Here is a 25854-nt window from a genome sequence, read left to right on the forward strand (position 1 = left end):
GAGCGACTGAAAAATTTTACTGCAATATTTGAGAAAGAAAATATCAGAAAATAATTTCACTTATCGATGCCGCCGGAGTTTGCAGCAATGCATGGAACATAAGACGTTACCGATGGAACTGCAATAGTTAGCCTACCATATCGATTTTCTATTGTGTTGAAAATTAGTTGCTGCGTGGGCAGGAAAAAATTTGCTATTCAGATTTTGAATCGCGTGGAAAATGCAGCGCATCACTATCAGTATCATTACTCACCATCCAGCGGCACTTTAAAGGTTCGGTGAATAGAAAATACCCAGTTTCGTTAATGTGCTGCTCACCCTGAGCGTCAACCGATGTTGGCGTTTTGCGAACTCTATACTCTGTGGCCTTAATATTGAATTTTCGCTAAGGCTATCGCGATATTATTTCTGTAATCTTTTAGTGTGAAAGGACTAGTTCATTACATCCAAGCCAACCAAGAATCTTGCGGCGTGCATGATCTTGAGGGTGCAGAAATAAATATTGCTCTTCTTCGTTCCGAACGTACTCCGGCGTCAACAGATCAGCTTCGCGGGCCACTGCACGAGAGCTCTGTGCTATCGCTGCAGCCAAATTCGGATTGTGGTAAAGTGCAGATCTTGCGTTGTCCATTCTACATCGTTGTCTTCATCAACTTCCATCTGTCGCACGAACAGATCAGATCACCTTAACCTAAACCACCGGCTGTTCTGGCATCCGCGCTGGCATTGCACAGCGTACGGACTTTCTTGTGTTTCGCGTGTATTGAAATACGACCATCGCAGCCCAGTTGGAATCCGTAAACTTGGAATCAGCAGCCGACCCCCACACCTACTGTCATAAGCAGTAGATAAAGCGGTTGTGTTGATCGTCCGGTGACCCGAAAGACATGAATTCGATCTCGACCACAGCAATCACATTTCGATACAGGTGAACTGCTAGAGACACGAGTTTTGTGAGGCTGAACTGCACATCATTACATTCCAGGTCGTCGAAATTATTCTGAACCGTGCACTATGGCGTTCTTCATAAAGTCCCTCACTTTGAAACCTGAAACCCAGAAGCCAAAGCAAATAATTGAAGCTACTGAGCCACCACGCCGGTTAGTTTTCATCACTGGCACAGTAATGAGAAAAATATCAAATACACCAGAGGCAGAAATGATGCAGCGAAAAGTTCATAAAAAATTAGGAGGAACTTTAGCGGCTAAAATGGTGAAAGGCGAAAGCCTGAGTGCGGCATTCTGCTACGCGATTGTTCACTTCACATTCTGTTGGTGCATTAATTAACTGCGAATTAATGACGCTTAATCTTTGCCTTTAGGAGTGGAATGCGACAGCTTGTTGTAGCGCTGCCAGGGAGTCCACGGAACGCCACCACCCGTGCGGCGCGATGCCTTGCCCTTTGAACGCGACGCTTTTTGAGGAAAGGAAATGGCGCTGTACTTCTCTGTCAGCTCGGTGGACACGTGAACTGCACCGTACAGGAAGGGAGGAAGTGGAGTGAAAGAAGAAAGAGAAAGAGGTGCCGTAATGAAGAAAATGAAAATGGTATTTGAGGAAAGGAAATTATGCAGTAACTCAGTCACAGCCTCGGTGGACACCCATGAAAATTCACGCGCATGTGACGTCACCACCATTTCAAACAATCTGAAACGTGGACAAATTTGCTAACACGTCTTGGTCACGACAGTATGAGCCATTCAATGCTTTCGCCTTAAAAAAATTTCAGTTGCAAAGAAAACGTTAGGTGCGGTTCAACTGCTCTTGATCCTGGGTAGAGAGCGAAAAGTATGGCGCATCGGGCAACTATACGCGGCATGAGTGTGTAACGTTGAGTGCGTTCCGGAAACTGGATAGGCAGCGCACCCATTCTGCCACCCTGGCAGGTGGCAGTTAATGGTTGATCGCGAGAGTGTGCTCGCCCTATGAACGCTGCGGCCTATTGCTGCAGTGGCGCGTGTCCGCCGCAACGTTGTCAGCGCTAATGCATGCAGCCCACATCTCTCTCCCACCACCGCACGTTCCTCAAAGCGCGATTTAGGCGTCCACTGAGCCAGAGAGCCAGTTATGCGCATTTCATTTCGTTAAAACTGCAGATTATTTATTACACTTGGATCGGAGCGAAAGCACGTATTTGTGCTGCGTAGAAGACGACGGTGAGCAGGCAGTGCCGCGGGACGGTGCAGATGGAAGGTGATGAACACGACGCTCTCCAATGCACATCGCGAGAGTGTGGTGCAGTTTAACGCCAGGCGTGTTGGCTGCGGTGACACCTAGTGGTCTCTCCGGCAATAAAGAAATAAAAGGAGATATCTAGTGGTCTCACTGAGCTGCCCTTAAAAGAGATCTGTTCGCGCAGCCGTGGGTTCGAATCCCAGACATGGCTATTGATTCAATTTCTTTTTCCCTTTTTCATGGCCGCCGCGGTGGCTCAGTGGTTATGGCACTCGGCTGTTGACCAGAAAGACGCGGGTTCGATCCCGGCCGATGGACTTGAAAGAACCGCAGGTGTCCAGAATTTCGGAGCCCTTCACTACGGCGTCCCTCATAGCCTGACTCGCTTTGGGACGTTAAACCCCCATAAAATAAACCTTTTTCACGGTTTGACCTCTAACTCAGCTGAAGGTCAAAACTAGGCACCCGGCAATCGAAGCACAAGGTCCCGTAGTGAAGCTTTAGCTTCAAAAAACGCAGTAGTTATTTAAATACATGACTGCTGTCTGCGGTTATGTCCATGTGCTGCGCCAATTGTGTATTTCGTCTCACCCTGGGCAAAATTTTGCGCACTCCAGCGTACGTGTAGCGCACAGCAGATTTATTCAACGGTGAAGGGCCCTATATTTCCATGTTGGAATTTAAGCATGATACCCACACAGCAGCCACGCCATCATCATCACCGCCACGTATTAGCATGAAATTAGCGCTCCGTGTGGCTGCCATACGAGCAATTTCGTCGTTGCGAAAGGAACGCTCTGATAGCGGCCGATTCACGAAGCAACACATTGCAGACAGTAGCGCGCACGAAGTTGTAGTACCTAGTGCTAACAGCTTCTCATCTGGGACAATTAGATGGCTGCGATTTGGACAACTTGGTACTGATTCATCGTTGCGCTTTGGACAAGTTGGCACTGATTCATCGTTAGACAGGGCGGGAAGATAGGGCAGACAAAAGGGAGAACACGCAACACAAACGCTGTGATCTGCATGTTTTCAGAGTTCTGTATGATGAGTGGCATTCTTTTCTTCTTTTATGTTTATTTGCTGTTTTGCTGCAAAGGAAAGCTTTTAGAGATCGATTATCTGAATGAACAATCGGTTGCTACCAAGCGGTTGTGTTACGCGTTCTTTTTTCTGTCGGTCCTGTCGTCCAGTGCCAATTAAGAACCATTTGATGGTAGTGATGCTTCTCTTCATGGGAACATTTTTTCGCCAGTAAATTTTCTCTACACATTGCTGTGTGCTAAAGCACTTGTTGGTACCCTCATGTTTGCGCATAGGCGTTCAGAAGTACGTTAGGCATGCGCAAACAGTTTATCAGAGTGGATATCAGAGCAGCAGAATGCGTATGTTCAAATATTTTTTCTTGCATCAATGTTGCTGTTAGCTTACGTCTAGTAATTGTTGCGGCGATACCACATTCGATAAGGAGATGGCTAACGATTCGCGAAATTCAGGCAGCGACCGCCGTTTGCTAAAAGTATCTTTGTAACAGCGCTGTACTCGGTGATCGTTACCTATAACGGTTTTGATGGAACGATAATTTTTATCACAATAAGGGAAAATTATTCTAGAACCTCCAAGGTTGAAAGTAAATGACAGGAAAATGATACAAAAAGGGTGTTTCATGCGTCACAACAGCCGTTCCCGTTGTCAAGAAAATCTGCCACAAAGGGCTACATTGAAGTCTTAGTGAGTGCTATTCGCACGCTTCCTTTTTTGCTGTTGCTCATAACTTGGGCAGATGCATATGGGCGATTTTCTACACAAAAGCTGCGGCGCCCTCATGCGGGAGACTTTATTACAGCATCGCATGCACAGCCGCGGGATTTTAAAAGGTACGAGAGAGATAAGCTGATGTTTGCTATCTTTTGTCGAGACGTTAGCTTCGGCTTAACTGCACGTGCCCAGTAGCGTTAAAAAATAAGGTGTTTGCTCGGTGGTCTCAAATCATCGGCTGCTTACGTTTCAAACTTAAACCCTATATTCGTTTTTTTTTTTGCTACACACTCATTGTCAACAGCGCAATGTGTTTTCGTTTAATCATTTTGTGCTTAAAAAAAACGCTCAGAGCAACAACAGGAAGACTTGCCTTATCTCGCGGGGGTGGTCTCGATCGTTATGCCCTTAAGAAAAGCAGATTCTTCTTTACTGTACACGCCTCAGTGATGCGCATTTTAAGGCGTGAGCGAGGAGCTCATGGTGAATTTCTGGCTTGTGCGTCCAAATGGTGCCCAATGATTTTCTGCGCGTTTCACCCGTGCTTTCCCGCTTTTCAATTGACCTAGTGCGAATTATTTTATGCTTCCAGTGAACTCAACTTCTAGGCTCACGTCTCGACAAATTTGGATGCACCAACGCTGATTCAGAAGGGCTGTGGCGCCTCATCCAGCCCACTGCCATGGCAGCCGAAGATGTGGCCGTACTGTGTGCACATATCAGTCGAATGGACACGAAGCAGCTGCACATTTGCCGACAACTGTATGTACTGGAGGCTTCAAGCATGGACATAGAGCGCCCCGATGCCGCCGTGCAAAAAATACGCAATGCCCTTCTGGGTGTCGTTTCTACGGAAGCGCGGCTGCTCCGAATAGCCGGCTGTACTCTTATGCGATGCGACTAAATATACTACATGCTTGGAAGCTGTATTTGCTGAGGAACTGCGCTGACGTGTCTTTTCACTGCCCAACATTCTTGGAGCATCTGTCCATCTCCCTGCGCCCTCCTGGTCTCCCCCCGACGATGAGGACGCATCTTCTATTTGGTGTGTACTATGCGTGCATCTTTACCGGAGACGAAGAATCTTGGAACCCCGAGCACAAGGTAGTGTGCATCACCCTGTGGTCTGGACTACCGCTTATGGCTGTCCGAACGGTAGGAGCCAGCGCTGAGCGTCAGTTCAGTGGCGCTTTGAGCGCTGCTCTATTCGGGGCCCCTTTCAGGCTTCTCGAAGGAATTTACGAAGACCTAGATGATGCGTTCCGCGCCGGACGCCCGCTTTACAGCCGCATCTATGACTTCATGCTTCACCGGCAGCGGTACGGAGACGTTTTACCAGAAGCGGCCGCTCATGAAGACTAGCTGCCCGACGACGAATGAGACCTACACCGCGGTAAGGCGGTTTTATTTTTCGTTTAACTAAAATTTTGCTTGGTGTGGTCTATGTGCTCTTGAATGCAATCGCAGAATTCGTTTGGCCAGCAGTTTTGGGAAGTGGCTTCAAGCTCAAAAAATTCAAGTGAAAGTTGCGTATTCATTTACGTCCGGCTGCAACAGGCAGACATTTTCGTCGAACCAGATACTTACATTACGCCTGAAAATCCAATAGAAAGTAATTTACTAGCAAACGCGCGGAATGTGGAAATGAAGACACAATGTCGATTATGTGCTCATGTTTGAATTTGCAAACCACTGAAGTAAAAAAATCTCATTTATCTCGGCCTCCATCATAGTTTTTGATATTAATCGTGTCTAAAGCTTTAAAAAAAATGCCGATGCTGGTGTGAAATTGTAGCTAGAGTGAAGATATGTTTCGTTTAATATAGGGGAACCACTTAAACATTAAGGATACTCAAAGGCATGAAGTATGAGGAAAACATGCGTTTTAAATCTAACGCTGAAGACTGCTCCAAGACACTGAACTTGTGATATAATGAATTAAGATGATCGTTTTTGTTTTATGAATATTTTTGGCTTCGTGGATATCTGCACGGAAGTTAGTCACCTTATATCGTGCACTAAGAAGATTAAGTACTTTTTTTTTTTTGATGCACATGATTCAGCTTTGAGACTTGAAAATGACATCATCATGATCACTCTTTTAAAGCAAAATGTGGCGATGTATAGATTCCGAAATCGATGCGAGAATTTTGTCGCAGGTGAACGCTGTTAGCTCGGGAAAAGTCCCAGTGGTGAAGATACCTGTGAGCTAATTTTTCATCTTCTCTAGCATATTGAAAGTCCGTTTTCACTAAAATACGCTGCCTTGTCAAAAGTAGCAACTTATATACTGACAGAGGCCAATATTAATTGTTTCCGTTGATTTTTTTTGTTCTGTTTAATTTGTTGAATACTCTGCTCTGCGTTTAGGATTCTCAAGAAAATTCTCACACTACCGTGAAAGCTCATTCAGCTCTGCGACTGCTGATGCAACACTAGGCCCAAAACACTCGGTCGCCAAGCTTGAGCATTCCTATCACGCAGGCCTGGATTGCTTCTGCACACAATTATTTCCCATATCTTCCAAAGTCTTTGTTCAAACAATAAAATGCGAGCGATATTTTTGTCCACCCTTGCGCGCACATGCGAAGCCTGCATCGGTGCATTTAACCTTTTTTATTACCCTGCATGGTTGAATTTTATAAGCCACTAATGCACTGTAGGAGGAGGGAATGTTTGTTAGAACGTAAAGATACTTTCCATCAGTTAATATTTTACCAATTATTGCTAATAACCCTTCAGCGCCCTTGTTCTGGGCATATCGAGCGCTAAAAAAAACTGCACAATTTAGGCACGCCTTCTAGGTATACTGCAATGGACAGATTCGCGCATCTTTGAATTAGGGAGATTACACGCTAAGTGCTAGGCACTACTTCCAAAATGGGCGGTTTTTGTATCGGCAGAGATATATGGCTCCGTGGTTTATATGACGATTCCAGTGCACAGTGGCGTCACGCAGAGCATGACACATAACCTGGACACCAAACATTTCATGTTCTCGGGGAGTGTTCTAACAGCTTTACTGAAATGGCGAGTGCCCTCATAAATATTAAGGCCAAAGCCTTTAATGCCTTATTGTTGTCGACCGAAGGTTGTCAGCAGAGGTGTCACGCTTTTCCTAGTCAGACCAACAAGAAAATCTTTGTGCACGATGGGATTCGAACCGCCATCGTTCCATTCCGCAGCCGAGCGTGCTAATGGCTACGAAACTTCCTGCCAACGCATATGTAGTTCTCCTTGTCTAGAACGCAGCAGAGCGTTTGCAGCAAGGCCTCGAATCAGACTGATGCCTCCCAAACGTCCTCTAATGTCTTTAGCCTTTAAGATTCACAAACAATTGTGTACTTACCATCATAACTATACATCAGTGAGACAAGCAGCAACACTGCGCTTAAGGCTTTCGCCTCACCGCACTTTAGGTCAACAAAGTGCCGCTCTGAATTTTTATCCTGCTAATGATCATTTCCAGAGATTGGCGAAAGTCTACTGGGGATTGCCGTCTTGAGCAATTAGGGAGCCGGCTCTTGATGCGGTAGGACTTTTGAGTCTAGGTGCGCACAGTCTCCTCACATCTCTAATAAGCGCTCTCGCCTTTTGTTCGAACGTTGCCGTCAAGGTAAAGACTTCAATAACAGCTGTTGCGATGCAACACCAGCTTTTCTAAAAGCGGCAGGAAAAGCTACAGTGGACTTGAGTACCAAATGTATCCTAAGTATGGCCTTCCCCCCTATCGCGTGTCTTCCATACACATCTGAAATAAACTTCACTGACTAGAATGGCAGATGCGAAATAAGTAACTCTCTCCTACGTCGCTCGTTCATAAATATGCTCAGTTTGCAGCCCTCAGAGGTTCACCAGAATATTCCGCAGTATTCTTGAAGTCATTAAAATTCTTCTCTTCCACCTGGGTTTCATATGTGCCTGAAATCGTAGACATCAGACCACCGAACCCGTTGTGACTGAGTGGAAATTAAGCTGATTCCTGCAAAAATGTAATAGCTTACCCGAGATAAAAATTAATTACGCTGGGTGTGATTTCGTGAACCGTCCACGGCTGTTGGTTGCTGTTTTTGTGAAAACTACTTTTATGGTATATCGTAAAAAAAATTTCTCTGAGGGCACTTGGTAATACAAATGCATCTTCACTAGACAGTCTCGTCAAAAAGGAATCAATCAATCAATCAATCAATTTTATTTCCTTAAAGACCCCTTTTCAGGGGCATTACATAAGGGGTGGGTACAACGTTTGGTGCGACAAAGTAATCATGCGTTATGATGATGACAAAAAGGTGTTAGCTCTGCGTGCGAAGTTCGCGTTACAGGTTATTGTTGCAATGTCAGCGGGAAGGCCATTCCAGTCCGCGGCGGTGCGTGAAAAAAATGAAGCTGCGAAGGTGACTGTGCGTGCACGTGGACGGCTGATCTGGAGTTGATGTAGAGTGCGGTGAGATATGCGTGCCGGAGGGACCATGTAGGGTGCAGTTCGTAGATGGCTGTAAAAGAACTTGTGAAATAATAAAAGACTGGCTGTGCGGCGGCGCAGCTCGAGTGGCTGTATGCCTGAAAGCGATTTCAGATATGTAACACTCGTGCTGTAATGATATGAAGAATGAATAAATCTGACTGCGCGGTTTTGCAAAATTTCTAATGCGTTGGTTAGATAAGCTTGATGTGGATGCCAAATGGGTGATGCGTATTCTAATTTCGATTTCACAAGTGTTTCGTAAGCTAATAACCTAACATGCATGGGCGCATCGTGTAGATGACGTTTTAGAAAACCAAGGGATTTGTTAGCTGAAGAAATGATGTTAGTTATATGCGTTTTCCAGGAGAGGTCAGCGCACAAAGTTACGCCTAAATATTTGTATGATTCTACTGGCAGCACGGGAACGGAGTCTATGTGATAGAAGGGCACAAGCGGGTTACGGCGGCGATGAAAAGAGAGTACGTTGCATTTGTGAGGGTTAAGCTCCATTAGCCAAATTTTACACCAATCCCGAATCTTGTTAAGGTTGTTTTGGAGAGATAATTGATCAGAATTGTTATTAACTGCTTCATAAATAACACAATCGTCAGCAAACATGCGAATTTTACAAGACACATGCGAGGGCAAATCATTTATGTATATTAAAAACAAAAGGGGACCCAGTACGGAACCTTGAGGGACGCCAGATGTTACAGGAAGGAAGCTGGAAGTGTGTTCATTTACAAAGACGGACTGAGTGCGGTTAGTTAGGAATTCTTTAATCCATGCAACAACATTAGGATCGATATTAAGGTTTGATAACTTGTACAACAGGCGTTTGTGGGGAACTTTATCGAAGGCTTTTTTAAAATCAAGAAATATAGCGTCAGTTTGCAGGTTAAGATCTAGGTTGGCATGCAAGTCATGAATAAAAAGAGCTAGTTGAGTGTCGCAAGAAAAGCCTTTCCGGAACCCGTGCTGCGCAGGATGAAAAAAATTGTTCGAATCCAAGAAGGCAATGACATGGGAGAATATGACGTGTTCCATTAGCTTGCAAGGCACGCTTGTTAAAGAAATGGGGCGATAATTTAATGGAGAATTTGTGTTACCGGATTTGAAGACTGGAATGACCTTCCCATTTTTCCAGTCACGAGGAAGTTGGCCAGAAGAGAGTGACTGCTGGAATAGCAAACATAAGTAACTGGCACTGGTGAGTTTCGTATTCTTAAGAAATTTGGCGTTGACATTATCGAAACCGGCCGAAGATGAAAGTTTCATTTTATCGATTAGTGACAGAATTCCCGATGCGTTAAATTCAACAGGCGACATAACATTATAAATAAAAGTGTTTGGCACAGAAAAGGGGGCATCATATTCATTCGTGAACACTGATTGAAATGCAACATTGAACATGTGAGCACACTCTGCATGACTAAGCACGTCTCCTGCTTCATTTGTGACACTGATATCTCCTTTGTGTTTTGGGTTGATGGTGTCCCAGAATTTTCGATGATTAGTGTGTAGTATTCGGGGTAAGTCTTTGTTAAAAAAGGAACGTTTGGCGTTCCGAGCAGATGAATTATATGCCTTTTCGGCTGCGTAATACTTGTCCCAGGCCGCCTGGTTAGTTTTTGCTTTGGCTGCGCGAAATAGACGCTTCTTTCTATTCTCCAAACGTTTTAGCGTTTTAGTGAACCATGGTTTCTGTGAACTCTCTCGGAAGGTGAACTTAGGAATTAACTGATCAGTTAGTTCAGTAATTTTCTTCTTAAATATAGTCCAATTTCCTTCGATAGACCGAATATGAAAATTAGTTCGGAAAGATTGAAAGAAAGCGTCTAGTTCACGATTAATCTCTGCGTAGTCACCCTTATCGTACAAACGGATCGTCTTTTTAAAAGTTTGGTTCCGAAGCGGAGTTAAGGCTATATCGGTATGAATTACTTCGTGATCGCTTATTCCAGGAAGAATCGTAACTGATTTAACACTTTCGGGATGACTGACGAGTAGTAGGTCTAATATGTTAGCGCTCGTTTGTGTTATTCTTGTTGGCGCCAAGATAACTTGTGTAAGGCCAAAGTTCAGGCACACTTCTATGAAATTTTTGGCTTCCACCGTGCCTGATGCTGAAGCAGTGTTAGTACTCCAGTCAATATCCGGGAAATTAAAATCACCAAAGAGAAGTATATGCGACTTTTGATATTTAGCAGTAAGTTCACACAGCAAGTTAGTAAGTTTCTCTGAAAAGTCCGGAGTACAATGCGGGGGCCTGTAACAAACACCGAGAAGAACCGACTGAGGAGGACAACGGCAGAAAAGCCACATTATTTCTAGATCAGACGAAATGGAAATGATTGAAAATGGTGAATCATTAGAAAAACCAATGAATGAGCACTCCTCCGCCACGAGACCCCTGACGGTCCTTACGAAAAAGCTTAAAGTTAGATAAGTCTACCAGGACCTCATTGTCGTTAATTTCGCTAGTCAGCCACGTTTCAGTTAGTACGAAGATGTTGCTATTGGACGAACGAACAAGACTCGAGATTTCTTCCAGCTTAGAAATGAAACTGCGGACATTAGTGAAAAGTACGGAAAAAGAAAGAGTAGACTGAGGTGACTGCCGGGACGCGGGCGTGGGGTGAGGCTGTGGGGTGCTTTTTCTAGATGGCTGCTATGATATTTCCTTAACAGTTTCCGAGGATTCGTCATAAACGTACCGTGCGCGACCGATAAACAAGGTTTTATAGCTCAGTTTATAAGCTGTAGATTTGGTTTTTGCAAAGGTGATAAGCTGTTTTCGGGCCTTCCTAACGGCAGGCGAGAAGTCTTCACCGGCGCTATATACAGTATCTTTGAATTTTTTTCCATTAGAGAGAATTTCCAGCTTAGTTTTGTGGGAGTGAAATTTTGCGATTATTGGTCTGGTTTTTCCAGCTGTGTGACGGCCGAGGCGATGGGCGCGCTCGATATCGTTTGAAGCAACTGTTATATCTAAGGTAGTGGAACAAAGATGGATTACAGCTTCCTCAGATTGTGTGTAAGTTTCTGCGGGGTCATTATCAGGGATACCATAAAATATTACATTGTTTCGACGTGACCGGTTCTCAGCGTCGTCAACACGAGCCTCAAGGTTTTTTATATGAGCACACATTTCTGTTGTCGCTGTCTCCATCGAGTCTAGTCGCGACTGCAGCTCAGTGATAAGTTGGTTTTGTGCCTCAAGGATACACATGCGTGCTGTTAAGTCTGCGATTGCCGTGTCAGTAGCCGTAAGTTGTTTTTTCATGTCTTGTATCTCTGAGAGAAGTGTAGATTGCCCGGAAGACAGTTTCTTTAGCTCAGCAAGCACGGTTTCAAAATCAGGTCCCGGGTTTGTTTCAATATCCCCAGCCAAAAGTAACAAGGATCGAACAACCTGAACGCATTCAACACCAATACAGACACAGCTCTGTGGGCTCGGTAGCTGTAGTAAGAGATAATTGCTAGTTTTCTTAGCAAATAGACTGTAGAAGTTACCAACCTGCATGATGAAGGCGAAAGGGTTAGACTGTGCGGTTGCACAGCCACCGAGCCCACAGAGTGGCGCGGACGGGCGTTGCTCCTTTATAGCTTCCGCTGTTGATGTCGCTCGCAGTTCCGCTTGCCAGGGGTAAGGTAGTGTCCAGTGCTGCCCGAGGGGCGGTCCGGGAAATGGAGAGATGATGGCTGCGGTGTTGCAGCAGGGGCTGTTGTTGTTGCTGACATCGGCATGCGCGGAAAACACTGCGGTTCCAGGGCGCGCAGACAGCAGGGCGGGGATGGCCACGCGAATGATGAACAGAAAAATCTGCATGATGAAGGCGAAAGGGTTAGACTGTGCGGTTGCACAGCCACCGAGCCCACCACTTGCACTTTAGAGAGATATCGCGCCCCCGGGGTGCACCTTTAACTGTTGAGTAGCACTCGCAAACTTAGCAACAAATGCAAACGCTCAAAGACAAAGTGCCGCATTGTATTCAAAATACTTTTTATTTTTATTCTTTCAGCTGCTCGTTTCTCATAGTGGTTGAGTTACACTTTCTGAGCATTATTGTGGTTGTTGTTGTTATCTTCCTACAATGGCGCATGCCCACACAAGGGTATCGGTCAAGAATTGGGTTCTTTTTTTGTGCTTCTCCGTATCCGTTGCCAAGAATCTTCTTCTTTTTTTTTTCAGCAGCCCTCTCTGAAAGCACCAGCGAACCATCACTGCCTCAAAACCAGTGTGCTCCACAAGCCCTTCACGATTACATCTCAGGGAAGACTCCATGCCTGCGAAGTGAAGCAGTCACTTCACAGCCCACGAACTTCAGGCAGCGCTCAACGCTATTAGCACGTAATGGTTCCTCCACTGATTCGCCTAATGAGTTGCTAAAAAAACTGCTCCAAAAAAAGAATGCCAAGAGCCATCTCGCCTCTTAACGCGTCCCATTTGCGTCCTGGATGGCCGAACATGGCAAAAGGAGCGGCCAAGCAAGAAAAAATTACCGACGATTACGTTACTTCCTAATGCGAAATTTGAGCGCAGCAAAAAGCTGTTTCACCTTTTCGATAGATTGAGCCAAAGAAATCGAGCAACACATGTATGCGCTATCACAGAGTTTTTTTGTATTTTCAACACGTATTCCTTTAACAAAGATTCCACTAACAGTTCTTGACAGTCATGAATGAAGCTTTGTGGTCGGAGAAATAGACTGATATATGTTCGACTTGGTACAGCAATGCTTGATTCTCAAAGACGAGATCTATACAAGTGCCTCGCGAGGTTGTCACAGCCGTGGGACGCGTTACGAGCGAGAGGAACGGGATGTTCTCCCGCATAAGTGTTAGGAAATTGCTGTTTGTCTTTATGTCAACACTAAAGTCCCCCACTACTAACATCGGTGTGGATCGATGGACGGTTAATGCGAGTTGCAGGAAGTGCACGACGTCTTTCGTGAGTGCGGTAGGGGCGAAGTAGGCAGCTACTACCAGCAAGCCGTTGGGCAACTTTGCGGCGCACAGTTCGCCAAGTTCATGTGACGTGCCAAACATTTCGACTGGTATTGCAGAGAGACCTGTGCGCAAGTAGATAGCGACTCCCGCCGCTCTGTTGTGGTCTCTGCGAGCACCACAGCAGTATAGGAAATCTATGATTTCGAGAGGCTCTTCGGGATCCATCCAGGTTTCAGCAAAGCAAAGTACAGAGGAATGGCGCAGAATGTGATCGTGGTGTACGTCCTTGGCATGTGCGGCAAGGGAGCGTACGTTAAGAATGTGGTTGTGAATGATGAATCAAGTGCTGCCAGCGAATGACGCGTCCATTGGCTCTCTGCGTGTGTTACTGATGTGTGGTTAACATGTTAAGCTTCGCCTGTAAGAGTGGAACGCGACAGCTTCTTGCAACGCTGCCAGGGAGTCCACAGAACGCCATCGCCAATTCGGCTGTACGCCTTGCTGGACGGTAAATTTATTTTTTGAGGAAAGGAAATGTATCTCTCTCGCATATCTGGGTGGACACCTGCACCTCGCCGTAAGGGGAAGGGGGAAGATGGGAGTGAACGAAGACGCCGTATTAGCTAGACGCGCCTTTGTTCATTCCAAACCATTCAGCTGGCATTACGGAGTGGCTAGCGTGCTCGTATCGCACTCCGGAGACCCTTGTTCGATTCCCCAACTCGACCAATTTCGTTCTCGGTTTTATAGATTTATGCGGTCTAACTAGAAAGGTTAATTAGGCTATTTCATATATACATTATTGCATTTCTATCCATCGTGTTCTGTCATTAACCTGTCAATTGTTGGAACTGTCTAGGATGTTCGACACAACGTATATGAAACGAGCAACGTATTACTGAGTGGGGAAGTGCGTGGTGGTGGTGGGAACGCGGCTTCGTACTTATCTGTTTTATTTTTCAGCAGCGTCTTTTTCCGCGGACGCTGTTGTCGCTGCGGCGCGCGTCTTTCTTTTCTTTTCTTCTGACCTCTTCATTCTCCTCTGTATTAATTAGGCTAATTGATTAATTAAGCAATTAACTAAACTCAGTCCAACTTAGTTGCAGCATCACTATACGATCCCTTTCATTGGTTGCATGGTTACTAGCCAAAGTACAATTGGCCCCATTTGAAATTCGCGCACTGTGACGTCACGAGCATTTCGACCAATTGAAAAGCATGACATTGGGGGCGGAGCTGGTTACGAGGCCGACGCCGACGCCGACGACGACGCGAAACCCAGGAACGGACGCCAAAGAGCTGCGCTCTAAAATAGATATTAAACTAATCAATTATGGCATACGGTGCCTATAACTTAACGTTTATTGTCAGCCTGGAACAACTTTTTCAAACAAAGTTTTTGACAAACTGCAGTAACCTTATTGCGCTGTACCCAGCACTTGGAAATAGGTCGTGACATTAGACGTTTCGTTTAGGCTCGTGAAGCGGCGTGAAAACCCTCTGGGGAAAAGCGAAACTTGAAGGGGGAAACATTTTTATCTTGAACGTACGACAGGAACGCCGCATATGAGGACGTCCATAGACGCGCGGGCCGCTTTGTGTTGCAGTTCAGAGAACGTAAAATGTGGGTGTCACTACAGCAATTTGGCAATAGTAGCAGCTCGCTTATCGCTCAGACTGTGCCTCACGGATTTATATCATTGAATTCTTTGCAGTGCACCTTCATTTCCATTATTCCGAAGCTTGATGACGACCTATATTACTGTGCAGTTGCGTCCTCAGAAAAATCCAAGGATCCCTTCACAACCAAAACAAAAAATTGGACTGCAGCACTGCTAGCTAAACATTCTTTTGCTTCGTTTTTCACTCGAAGCTCGACCTACTAAAATAATCTGCCTTGGAAATTTGTTTACTGCAAACTTTTATAGCTTTTATGAACCGCTTAGCACGAGTTTTGTAACATATCTTAGCTTTTTATCTTCTGTTGTATTGCTTGTTTCGCTTGATTACCTTCGTGAGTGCTTTCTACGGAGTGATTTTGAAGTGACGGGCGTTTTTTAGAAATATGCGTGTGTCGTATTCCTCTTTTTTTTTTCATACCTGACTTGCATGAAAGAGCACTATTTTGGTTGGACAAGTGTCTCCTCTTTGTACGAGCATGCACACTGGCTTTATTTTTTAGGAGACGGCAACTTGAATTGAATAAAATTTATAAAAAATCCTTTCGCACGGCTGTTTGTTGAAAAAATAGCTTGACAACGGAATAAAACGGCTGCACAGCTATGAAAGTGACGCAAGAGAAAACATTCACACATTGCAAGCTGCTAACAGGAAGGTCTTACTTCAGCACGACTTCACTTGCGAAAACATGTGTTTAGACTGATTGCCTGGTGGTATTGATTTACTCTGCCGTCGGGACGTCCGGCGACAATACTAGACACAGGTTAGGCTCTAATCGAGGTTTTACTGGTCCAACCTGTTCGCTCGTGAACGTGCAATGTGCAGCACCGTGTGTGTTGCAGCTTGACCCGGAATGCGGCCGGCTGCAGCGGAAACATGGTGCACTCGTGCAGTGGCACACCAATCTGAATCGTTTGTGCCGCCGCGGGTTCAAAACCCGGTCGCGGCAATAATTATTTTATTTCTGCACTTTCAAGATCAGGAACGCCACTAGATTCTTGATGAGGTTCGACTCCGTTATGTATGTATAGCTTTGGCACTAATATAATTTGCCGATGCTTTCTGCTGCATTATTGCGTGCACATTACTGCATGCTCGCGCCTCCTTTGTGATGTACCAGTTGTCTCCCGCACATTTACTTGGGCATTAGTGGTGCCTTGAAGTTGTGTTTATACTGCTACAGGTTGAGGAGGCGTATTTCATATCCTACCTTTGCGGGGCCCTTGAGATTTCAGTATCCGCGACGTCTACGGTAGTCTTCGACTACGTCCCCCAGCCCGCCGGGTAGCCGCTGGGACTTCATTGGGTACGTTTTCTGGCAAGCTCATGCTCCGCTTTCTTGGGTTGAAATGCTTGCATACAAAGAAAAAAAAAGCTTGACGTTCAATTAGTGTGCTTAGGGACTTGAAGAATATGCAGGTGGCTAAAACTACTGAAATGGTCACGTTGGAGTTCTGATTCCATCGCCTTCAATTTTCGCGCACATTCCAACGCCTTCCATGATTCTACATGCTTACGGTTATTTATACAAGGTTAAGTTATTTCTTTATCATTCGTATTTTGCACTGTGCTCGAAAGAGGGCTGCCAATTTATATACCGTTAAAACTCGAATTAACGAAATCCAGTTTTACGAAGATTCCGACGTAACTAATAAATTTTGAATCTCAAGCAAATGCACATTGGTTTCAGTGTAATGTTCTCAGTAAGCCAAAATAACGAAACATAAGACCACTAAACTCGATTTAACGAAGTTTAGCTTTAAATAATGGAGCAAAAAAGATTATTTCTCGCATATTTTCCCCGCGATGTGTCACAGCTTGTTGGCAGCGTGCCAATGCCAACATCTCGGCGCCAAAGTCACGGCACTGATTTTATTTGCACGGGGTTGTAAGCTACACCGCTGCACGGAACAAAGGACTTGGCTGTCGGCGGCGCTTCCCAACTTGGCTTCGAGTCCGTTTGACTCCATGACGCTTTCATGCACAAGCGATTTATGAAAACGCACTGGAGCGGGTTCTTGGCAAACGGGATGTCGCGGTTAGTTTTAGGTGCCGCTACGTGACAATTTATAGTTTGAATGCAGGAAAAAAAGCCTTCTTCAATTTCTTGAAATTTCCAATTTGGCGAAATTATTCGCGGGTGCTCATCACTTCATTAAATTGAATTTTAAATGCACCTATATTCCAAGCTGTGGTTTGTGTCAATTCATTATTGTTCTTCCAGAAGGCCAGACAAGTCGCTAGTGTAATTACACGAAGAACATCTACAAAGTAGGTATTAGAGCTAACTTTAGGAAATATAATACAAATCTGGAGGACGGAACCATTCTCTTTTCCGGTTTGTGCACTCTTCTAGCTTGATATTGGTACACAGCAAACCATTATTTCTGGATCTTTGTTACTCGCAGACATTCTGGTATAGTAAAGAGCTCTTTTGTAGCGTTTTGCTACAATTCTCCAAGTCTTCATTTTATTTTCTGACCAGTGCTCCACTTTTTGTCACTAACGTGAAGTGTCTGAAACAATTATTCAGCTTCACGAGAAAGCAGAAGTCGTGCAAGATTCATTTAGAGTAGAAGGTGCTTGTAGACAAAGGTAGTGCCATGTTTTCTGAAAGTCGTTTCAATTTTTATAAGGCATTGTTCATAACGTTATCCGTTGTCGATCACGTTGTCCATCATGTCCGTCCTTAATGTCTCCGGATCGCTTCCGCTATTTCAAAGGTGAAAGCGACGGCAATTTGCATCGAGCGACTTGCTGTTCTATATGAGGTGGGCATAACTTTCGATATTTATTTTTTTTGTATGTATTACAAATACCTGAAGGGCCCTCGGGTGAGGGCTCTACATGAGGGGTCGTTTCTGAGTGCTCTGAGAAGTCCACATGAGTGCTTTCTGTGCACTTCTCAGAAAAAATTATTTTCAACGAAAACCTGTGTGTGAGAGAATAACACTGTTTTATGCACTGCGAAATCGGCCGGTTTTCGCTTTCAACGCAATTCCATTTCATTGTAGTAGCGTTGCAAATGCCGGCGCATAAACGGCGGCTGAGAACCTTAACCGGCTATCAGTCACTGACGTGGAAGATAGATAAGGGGCTTATCAAGCAGTCTATATGCTCTATGCAACGCTTGCAAATGCGCAAAGGGCATCCCCTATACTTCCAGGCCCATTGCATAACAGTGCATTTAGCTCTGCCAGCTCTGCCATACCGGGGATGAAACTTTTTCCATTCATACCCCAGTCCTTGGTTGCTTTCTTTTTCTTTTCTTATATATCTTGCATTTTTGGAAGAAAAAAAATGATTTAGAAATTTCTAATTTTCTTCCAGCTTTACTAGAAATGCCCGTTTGAAGCAAGGTAGTGCATCCAATACGTGCTACGTGCGCTGTAAAATGTTTATAATTCTATGTGTACATCCCATTTCAGCTATTGCTCCGCCATATCTCCAATATTTTCATGTTTTTTCACTAAAAGAATTTAGCGGTATGTTCATTTCGCGCTAGTAATTCTTTCGTAATGCATTTTGTTATGAAAGAAAAATTCTTTTATTCGATAATTTTATTCGAAGAAGGAATATTCATGTGTACAAAATTTCTCGCAAGAAACTATAGTGGCCTCTAGACAAAGCTTATGCGTTGTCGCGAATCGGAGTGACGCGTCCCCAACTGCTGAAGGGAAACGCTTTCGCGTGCAGGTTCGGAGAAAGGAACAAAGAAATCAAACAAAGCAAAACGAAACCGTGTTTATATTTTAAAGGAATGGTTCCAATGAAAGGAACGAAAACACTAAGGAAAACACACACTAGGCACGCGTAAAACACAACAGATAAAATGGAGAGAGTTCACCGGCTACAAAGCGTCCCAGGTGGTGCGGGAATGCCTTGCAGGTAGCACAGACGCGGGTTGGCGAGTTGCGATGCGTAACTGGCGTTGCGTCCTGGGAGGCGGTGGTAGAGAGCAAGGAGATGAGGAACGGAGATGACACGGGAGACGCTGGCGAACTCTTGTCAGTCGCCCCCAAGAACTGGGCAGCTGCAGCAGGAAAACTGCAGCCGGGTGCTGTCGACGGCGTTCCGCAAACACCGTAGGCTTGTGCAGCCTATCCAAGGAAGTCTTGGCAGCACAGACCCGAAGTCTGACGGCTTGCACCTCCACCCTTGAATGAGGCTTAATGTTCTTGCGTCGATGATTCAAGGGAAGTCACCTGCAGCTCGAACCCAACGTCCGACAGCTACCACTTCCACGCTTGAATGACCAGACTTGTGCTACGGTGTCTTCCTCAACACCTCGGTGTGCTGACACGTAGCTCCACGCTCCTCGTGCCTGCCTCGCACACACCACTCGCACGCGCCCACGCGCAACGCGGGGCTGGCACGTACGGCGCTCCGCGGTCCGACGCACCACTGCCGACACGCCGCGTTCCAAAAATCCCTCACCAGTGTGGTGTGCACATCACAGGCGTATATTTCATTATTAAGGTCCCCAAAATTATTTTGAAACCAACAAGACGGCAGCTTGTGCAGTAATTTTCACTCAGTAAACGCAGCGACAACACGCGGGGTCGATTCCGGCCGCGGCGGCTGAATTTCGGTGGGTGCGAAATTGTAGAGGCTCGTGTACTGTGCGATGTCAGCGCACGTTAAAGAACCCCAGATTGTGGAAATTTCAGCAACCCTTCCCTACGGCGTCCCTCATAGCCTGAGACGCTTTGTGACGTTAAACCCCAATTAACCAATAAACCAAGCAGCGACAACAAAACATGCTATACACAAAGCCACAGATTAACAAGTCAGTGGTCATAATCTGGTCATGAAACAAAATATAACATATTCTAGAACGAAACTGGCTTTCATATCGGTAAACCAGTTCGAAGTGCTGTCAAAGGAAGCTTGCGCCCATACAGTTGTTCGCAATGCAACGGTCAGTGCGGCCGCCCTGCTGGCGGCAAATGAAAGAGGAGTGTTCTTTGTTTAGATTCTTTTCGAAAAGAACGGAGTGCTATTGCTTAACCTCTTTCTTTTGTGAGCACTGATCGTTTTACACAGTCTCTTTTTTTTCCTAGCATCTGGCCCCTGCCGTGCACTGATCGGAATATGAATGCATGTTCCGCCATGAGATTAACGGTTCAGTTTGGTTTTTCCGTTCCCAGGCAATAAGTAAAAGTAGGTCTCCGGACACTAAAGGCATTGCTCATATTTCCTTTTCAATGAAAGGGGCAGGCTGTGTACGCAATGTCCTTTATAGCTGTAACTGTCGCAAATTCCTCAGGCGTGCCTTCAAAGTACTTAAAAAATCGATAGAAAACAGCAGTTCATAAAGCAACTTTATAGCTACCTGTGTGACCACCGTCGGCAACGTTACCAAGTAGAGGAAGTTCCCCACATCAGGCCTCTGATAACACTGGGGCTTTCCCTTCTGAGTGACTGAAAAATTTTACTGCAATATTTGAGAAAGAAAATATCAGAAAATAATTTCACTTATCGATGCCGCCGGAGTTTGCAGCAATGCATGGAAAATAAGACGTTACCGACGGAACTGCAGTAATTAGCCTACCAAATCGATTTTCTATTGTGTTGAAAATTAGTTGCTGCGTGGGCAGGAAAAAGTTTGCTATTCAGATTTTGAACCGCGTGGAAAATGCAGCGCATCACTATCAGTATAATTACTCACCATCCAGCGGCACTCTAAAGGTTCGGTGAATAGAAAATACCCAGTTTCGTTAATGTGCTGCTCGGCCTCAGCGTCAACCGATGTTGGCGTTTTGCGAACTCTATACTCTCTGGCCTTAATATTGAATTTTCGCTAAGGCTATCGCGATATTATTTCTGTAATCTTTTAGTGTGAAAGGACTAGTTCATTACATCCAAGCCAACCAAGAATCTTGCGGCGTGCATGATCCTGAGGGTGCAGAAATAAATATTGCTCTTCTTCGTTCCGAACGTACTCCGGCGTCAACAGATCAGCTTCGCGGGCCACTGCACGAGAGCTCTGTGCTATCGCTGCAGCCAAATTCGGATTGTGGTAAAGTGCAGATCTTGCGTTGTCCATTCTACATCGTTGTCTTCATCAACTTCCATCTGTCGCACGAACAGATCAGATCACCTTAACCTAAACCACCGGCTGTTCTGGCGTCCGCGCTGGCATTGCACAGCGTACGGACTTTCTTGTGTTTCGCGTGTATTGAAATACGACCATCGCAGCCCAGTTGGAATCCGTAAACTTGGAATCAGCAGCCGACCGCCACACCTACTGTCATAAGCAGTAGATAAAGCGGTTGTGTTGATCGTCCGGTGACCCGAAAGACATGAATTCGATCTCGACCACAGCAATCACATTTCGATACAGGTGAACTGCTAGAGACACGAGTTTTGTGAGGCTGAACTGCACATCATTACATTCCAGGTCGTCGAAATTATTCTGAACCGTGCACTATGGCGTTCTTCATAAAGTCCCTCACTTTGAAACCTGAAACCCAGAAGCCAAAGCAAATAATTGAAGCTACTGAGCCACCACGCCGGTTAGTTTTCATCACTGGCACACTAATGAGAAAAATATCAAATACACCAGAGGCAGAAATGATGCAGCGAAAAGTTCATAAAAAATTAGGAGGAACTTTAGCGGCTAAAATGGTGAAAGGCGAAAGCCTGAGTGCGGCATTCTGCTACGCGATTGTTCACTTCACATTCTGTTGGTGCATTAATTAACTGCGAATTAATGACGCTTAATCTTTGCCTTTAGGAGTGGAATGCGACAGCTTGTTGTAGCGCTGCCAGGGAGTCCACGGAACGCCACCACCCGTGCGGCGTGATGCCTTGCCCTTTGAACGCGACGCTTTTTGAGGAAAGGAAATGGCGCTGTACTTCTCTGTCAGCTCGGTGGACACGTGAACTGCACCGTACAGGAAGGGAGGAAGTGGAGTGAAAGAAGAAAGAGAAAGAGGTGCCGTAATGAAGAAAATGAAAATGGTATTTGAGGAAAGGAAATTATGCAGTAACTCAGTCACAGCCTCGGTGGACACCCATAAAAATTCACGCGCATGTGACGTCACCACCATTTCAACCAATCTGAAACGTGGACAAATTTGCTAACACGTCTTGGTCACGACAGTATGAGCCATTCAATGCTTTCGCCTTAAAAAATTTCAGTTGCAAAGAAAACGTTAGGTGCGGTTCAACTGCTCTTGATCCTGGGTAGAGAGCGAAAAGTATGGCGCATCGGGCAACTATACGCGGCATGAGTGTGTAACGTTGAGTGCGTTCCGGAAACTGGATAGGCAGCGCACCCATTCTGCCACCCTGGCAGGTGGCAGTTAATGGTTGATCGCGAGAGTGTGCTCGCCCTATGAACGCTGCGGCCTATTGCTGCAGTGGCGCGTGTCCGCCGCAACGTTGTCAGCGCTAATGCATGCAGCCCACATCTCTCTATCACCACCGCACGTTCCTCAAAGCGCGATTTAGGCGTCCACTGAGCCAGAGAGCCAGTTATGCGCATTTCATTTCGTTAAAACTGCAGATTATTTATTACACTTGGATCGGAGCGAAAGCACGTATTTGTGCTGCGTAGAAGACGACGGTGAGCAGGCAGTGCCGCGGGACGGTGCAGATGGAAGGTGATGAACACGACGCTCTCCAATGCACATCGCGAGAGTGTGGTGCAGTTTAACGCCAGGCGTGTTGGCTGCGGTGACACCTAGTGGTCTCTCCGGCAATAAAGAAATAAAAGGAGATATCTAGTGGTCTCACTGAGCTGCCCTTAAAAGAGATCTGTTCATGCAGCCGTGGGTTCGAATCCCAGACATGGCTATTGATTCAATTTCTTTTTCCCTTTTTGATGGCCGCCGAGGTGACTCAGTGGTTATGGCACACGGCTGTTGACCAGAAAGACGCGGGTTCGATCCCGGCCGATGGACTTGAAAGAACCGCAGGTGTCCAGAATTTCGGAGCCCTTCACTACGGCGTCCCTCACAGCCCAAGTCGCTTTGGGACGTTAAACCCCCATAAAACAAAAAAAAAAACCTTTTTCAAGGTTTGACCTCTAACTCAGCTGAAGGTCAAAACTGGGCACCTAGCGATCGGAGCACGAGGTCCCGTAGTGAAGCTTTAGCTTCAAAAAACGCACTAGTTATTTAAATACATGACTGCTGTCTGCGGTTATGTCCATGTGCTGCGCCAATTGTGTATTTCGCCTCACCCTGGGCAAAATTTTGCGCACTCCAGCGTACGTGTAGCGCACAGCAGATTTATTCAACGGTGAAGGGCCCTATATTTCCATGTTGGAATTTAAGGACGATACCCACACAGCAGCCACGCCATTATCATCACCGCCACGTATTAGCATGAAATTAGCGCTCCGTGTGGCTGCCATACGAGCAATTTCGTCGTTGCGAAAGGAACGCTCTGATAGCGGCCGATTCACGAAGCAACACATTGCAGACAGTAGCGCGCACGAAGTTGTAGTACCTAGTGCTAACAGCTTCTCATCTGGGACAATTAGATGGCTGCGATTTGGACAACTTGGTACTGATTCATCGTTGCGCTTTGGACAAGTTGGCACTGATTCATTGTTAGACAGGGCGGGAAGATAGGGCAGACGAAAGGGAGAACACGCAACACAAACGCTGTGATCTGCATGTTTTCAGAGTTCTGTATGATGAGTGGCATTCTTTTCTTCTTTTATGTTTATTTGCTGTTTTGCTGCAAAGGAAAGCTTTTAGAGATCGATTATCTGAATGAACAATCAGTTGCTACCAAGCGGTTGTGTTACGCGTTCTTTTTTGTGTCGGTCCTGTCGTCCAGTGCCAATTAAGAACCATTTGATGGTAGTGATGCTTCTCGTCATGGGAACATTTTTTCGCCACTAAATTTTCTCTACACATTGCTGTGTGCTAAAGCACTTGTTGGCCCCCTCATGTTGGCGCATAGGCGTTCAGAAGCACGTTAGGCATGCGCAAACAGTTTATCAGAGTGGATATCAGAGCAGCAGAATGCATATGTTTAAAATGTTTTTTCTTGCATCAATGTTGCTGTTAGCTTACGTCTAGTAATTGTTGCGGCGATACCACATTCGATAAGGAGATGGGTAACGATTCGCGAAATTCAGGCAGCGATCACTGTTTGCTAAAATTATCTTTGTAACAGCGCTGTACTCGGTGATCGTTACCTATAAAGGTTTTGATGGAACGCTAATTTTTATCACAATAATGGAAAATTATTCCAGAACCTCCAAGCTTGAAAGTAAATGACAGGAAAATTATACAAAAACGGTGTTTCATGCGTCACAACAGCCGTTCCCGTTGTCAAGAAAATCTGCCATAAAGGGCTACATTGAAGTCTTAGTGAGTGCTATTCGCACGCTTCCTTTTGTGCGGTTGCTCGTAACTTGGGCAGATGCATATGGGCGATTTTCTACATAAAAGCTCCGGCGCCCTCATGCGGGACACTTGATTACAGCATCGCATGCACAGCCGCGGGATTTTAAAAGGTACAAGAGAGATAAGCTGATGTTTGCTATCTTTTGTCGAGACGTTAGCTTCGGCTTAACTGCACGTGCACCGTAGCGTTAAAAAATAAGGTGTTTGCTCGGTGATCCCAAATCATCGGCTGCTTACGTTTCAAACTTAAACACTATATTCGTTTTTTTTTGCTACACATTCATTGTCAACTGCGCAATGTGTTTTCGTTTAATCATTTTGTGCTTAAAAAAACCGCTCAGAGTCACAACAGGAAGACTTGCCTTATCTCGCGGGGGTGGTCTCGATCGTTACGCCCTTAAGGAAAGCCGATTCTTCTTTACTGTACACGCCTCAGTGATGCGCATTTTAAGGCGTGAGCGAGGAGCTCATGGTGAATTTCTGGCTTGTGCGTCCAAATGGTGCCCAATGATTTTCTGCGCGTTTCACCCGTGCTTTCCCGCTTTTCAATCGACCTAGTGCGAATTATTCCCTGCTTCCAGTGAAGTCAACTTCTAGGCTCACGTCTCGACGAAATTGGATGCACCGACGCTGATTCAGAAGGGCTGAGGCGGCTCATCCAGTCCACTGCCATGGCAGCCGAAGATGTGGCCGTACTGTGTGCACATATCAGTCGAATGGACCCGAAGCACCTGCACATTTACCGATACCTGTATGGACTAGAGGCTTCAAGCATCGACATAGAGCGCCCCGATGTTGCCGTGCAAAAAATACGCAATGCCCTTTTGGGTGTCGTTTCTACGGAAGCGCGGCTGTTTCGAATAGCCGGCCTGTACTCTTACGCGATGCGACTAAATATACTACATGCGTGGAAGCTGTATTTGCTGAATAACTGCGCTGACCTGTCTTTTCACTGCCCAACATTCTTGGAGTATCTGTCCATCGCCCTGCGCCCTCCTGGTCTCCCCCCGACGATGAGGACGCATCTTCTATTTGGTGTGTACTATGCGTGCATCATTACCGGAGACGAAGAATCTTGGAACCCCGAGCACAAGGTAGTGTGCATCACCCTGTGGTCTGGACTTCCGCTTATGGCTGTTCGAACGGTAGGAGCCAGCGCTGAGCGTAAGTTCAGTGACGCTTTGAGCGCTGCTCTATTCGGTACCACTTTCAGGCTTCTTGAAGGAATTTACGAAGACCTAGATGACGCGTTCCGCGCCGGACGCCCGCTTTACAGCCGCATTCACGACCCCATGCTTCACCGGCAGCGGTACGGAGACGTTTTACCAGAAGCGGCCGCTCATGAAGACTAGCTGCCCGACCACGAATGAGACCTACATGGCGGTAAGGCGTTGTTTTTTTGTTTCACTAAAATTTTGCTTAGTGCGGTCCATGTGCTCTTGAATGCAA

General features: G+C 45.7%; 1 protein-coding gene across 1 annotated transcript; it reads right to left on the bottom strand.

Moving 5' to 3' along the window:
* Positions 1 to 10896: 10896 nt before the first annotated feature.
* Positions 10897 to 25078, bottom strand: LOC149328862 (uncharacterized). Its single transcript, XM_089559118.1, has 2 exons — positions 25009 to 25078; positions 10897 to 12163 (listed from the first exon to the last, which is right to left on the bottom strand). Exons 1-2 carry the CDS (start codon positions 25076 to 25078, stop codon positions 11073 to 11075), a joined length of 1161 nt encoding a protein of 386 aa, XP_089415244.1. The 3' UTR covers positions 10897 to 11072.
* Positions 25079 to 25854: the final 776 nt, after the last annotated feature.

The sequence above is a fragment of the Amblyomma mixtum genome, chromosome 9 (assembly GCF_055824585.1).
Source record: "Amblyomma mixtum isolate Tamu chromosome 9, ASM5582458v1, whole genome shotgun sequence".
Lineage (NCBI taxonomy): Eukaryota > Metazoa > Arthropoda > Arachnida > Ixodida > Ixodidae > Amblyomma > Amblyomma mixtum.

Coding starts and splice junctions, on each gene's coding strand:
- LOC149328862 (XM_089559118.1), bottom strand. CDS start 25,078: ATGGCAGTGGACTGGATGAGCCGCCTCAGCCCTTCTGAATCAGCGTCG. Junction 12,164..25,008: donor GCATCCAATTTCGTCGAGAC/GTGAGCCTAGAA, acceptor CTGGAACCGCAG/TGTTTTCCGCGCATGCCGAT.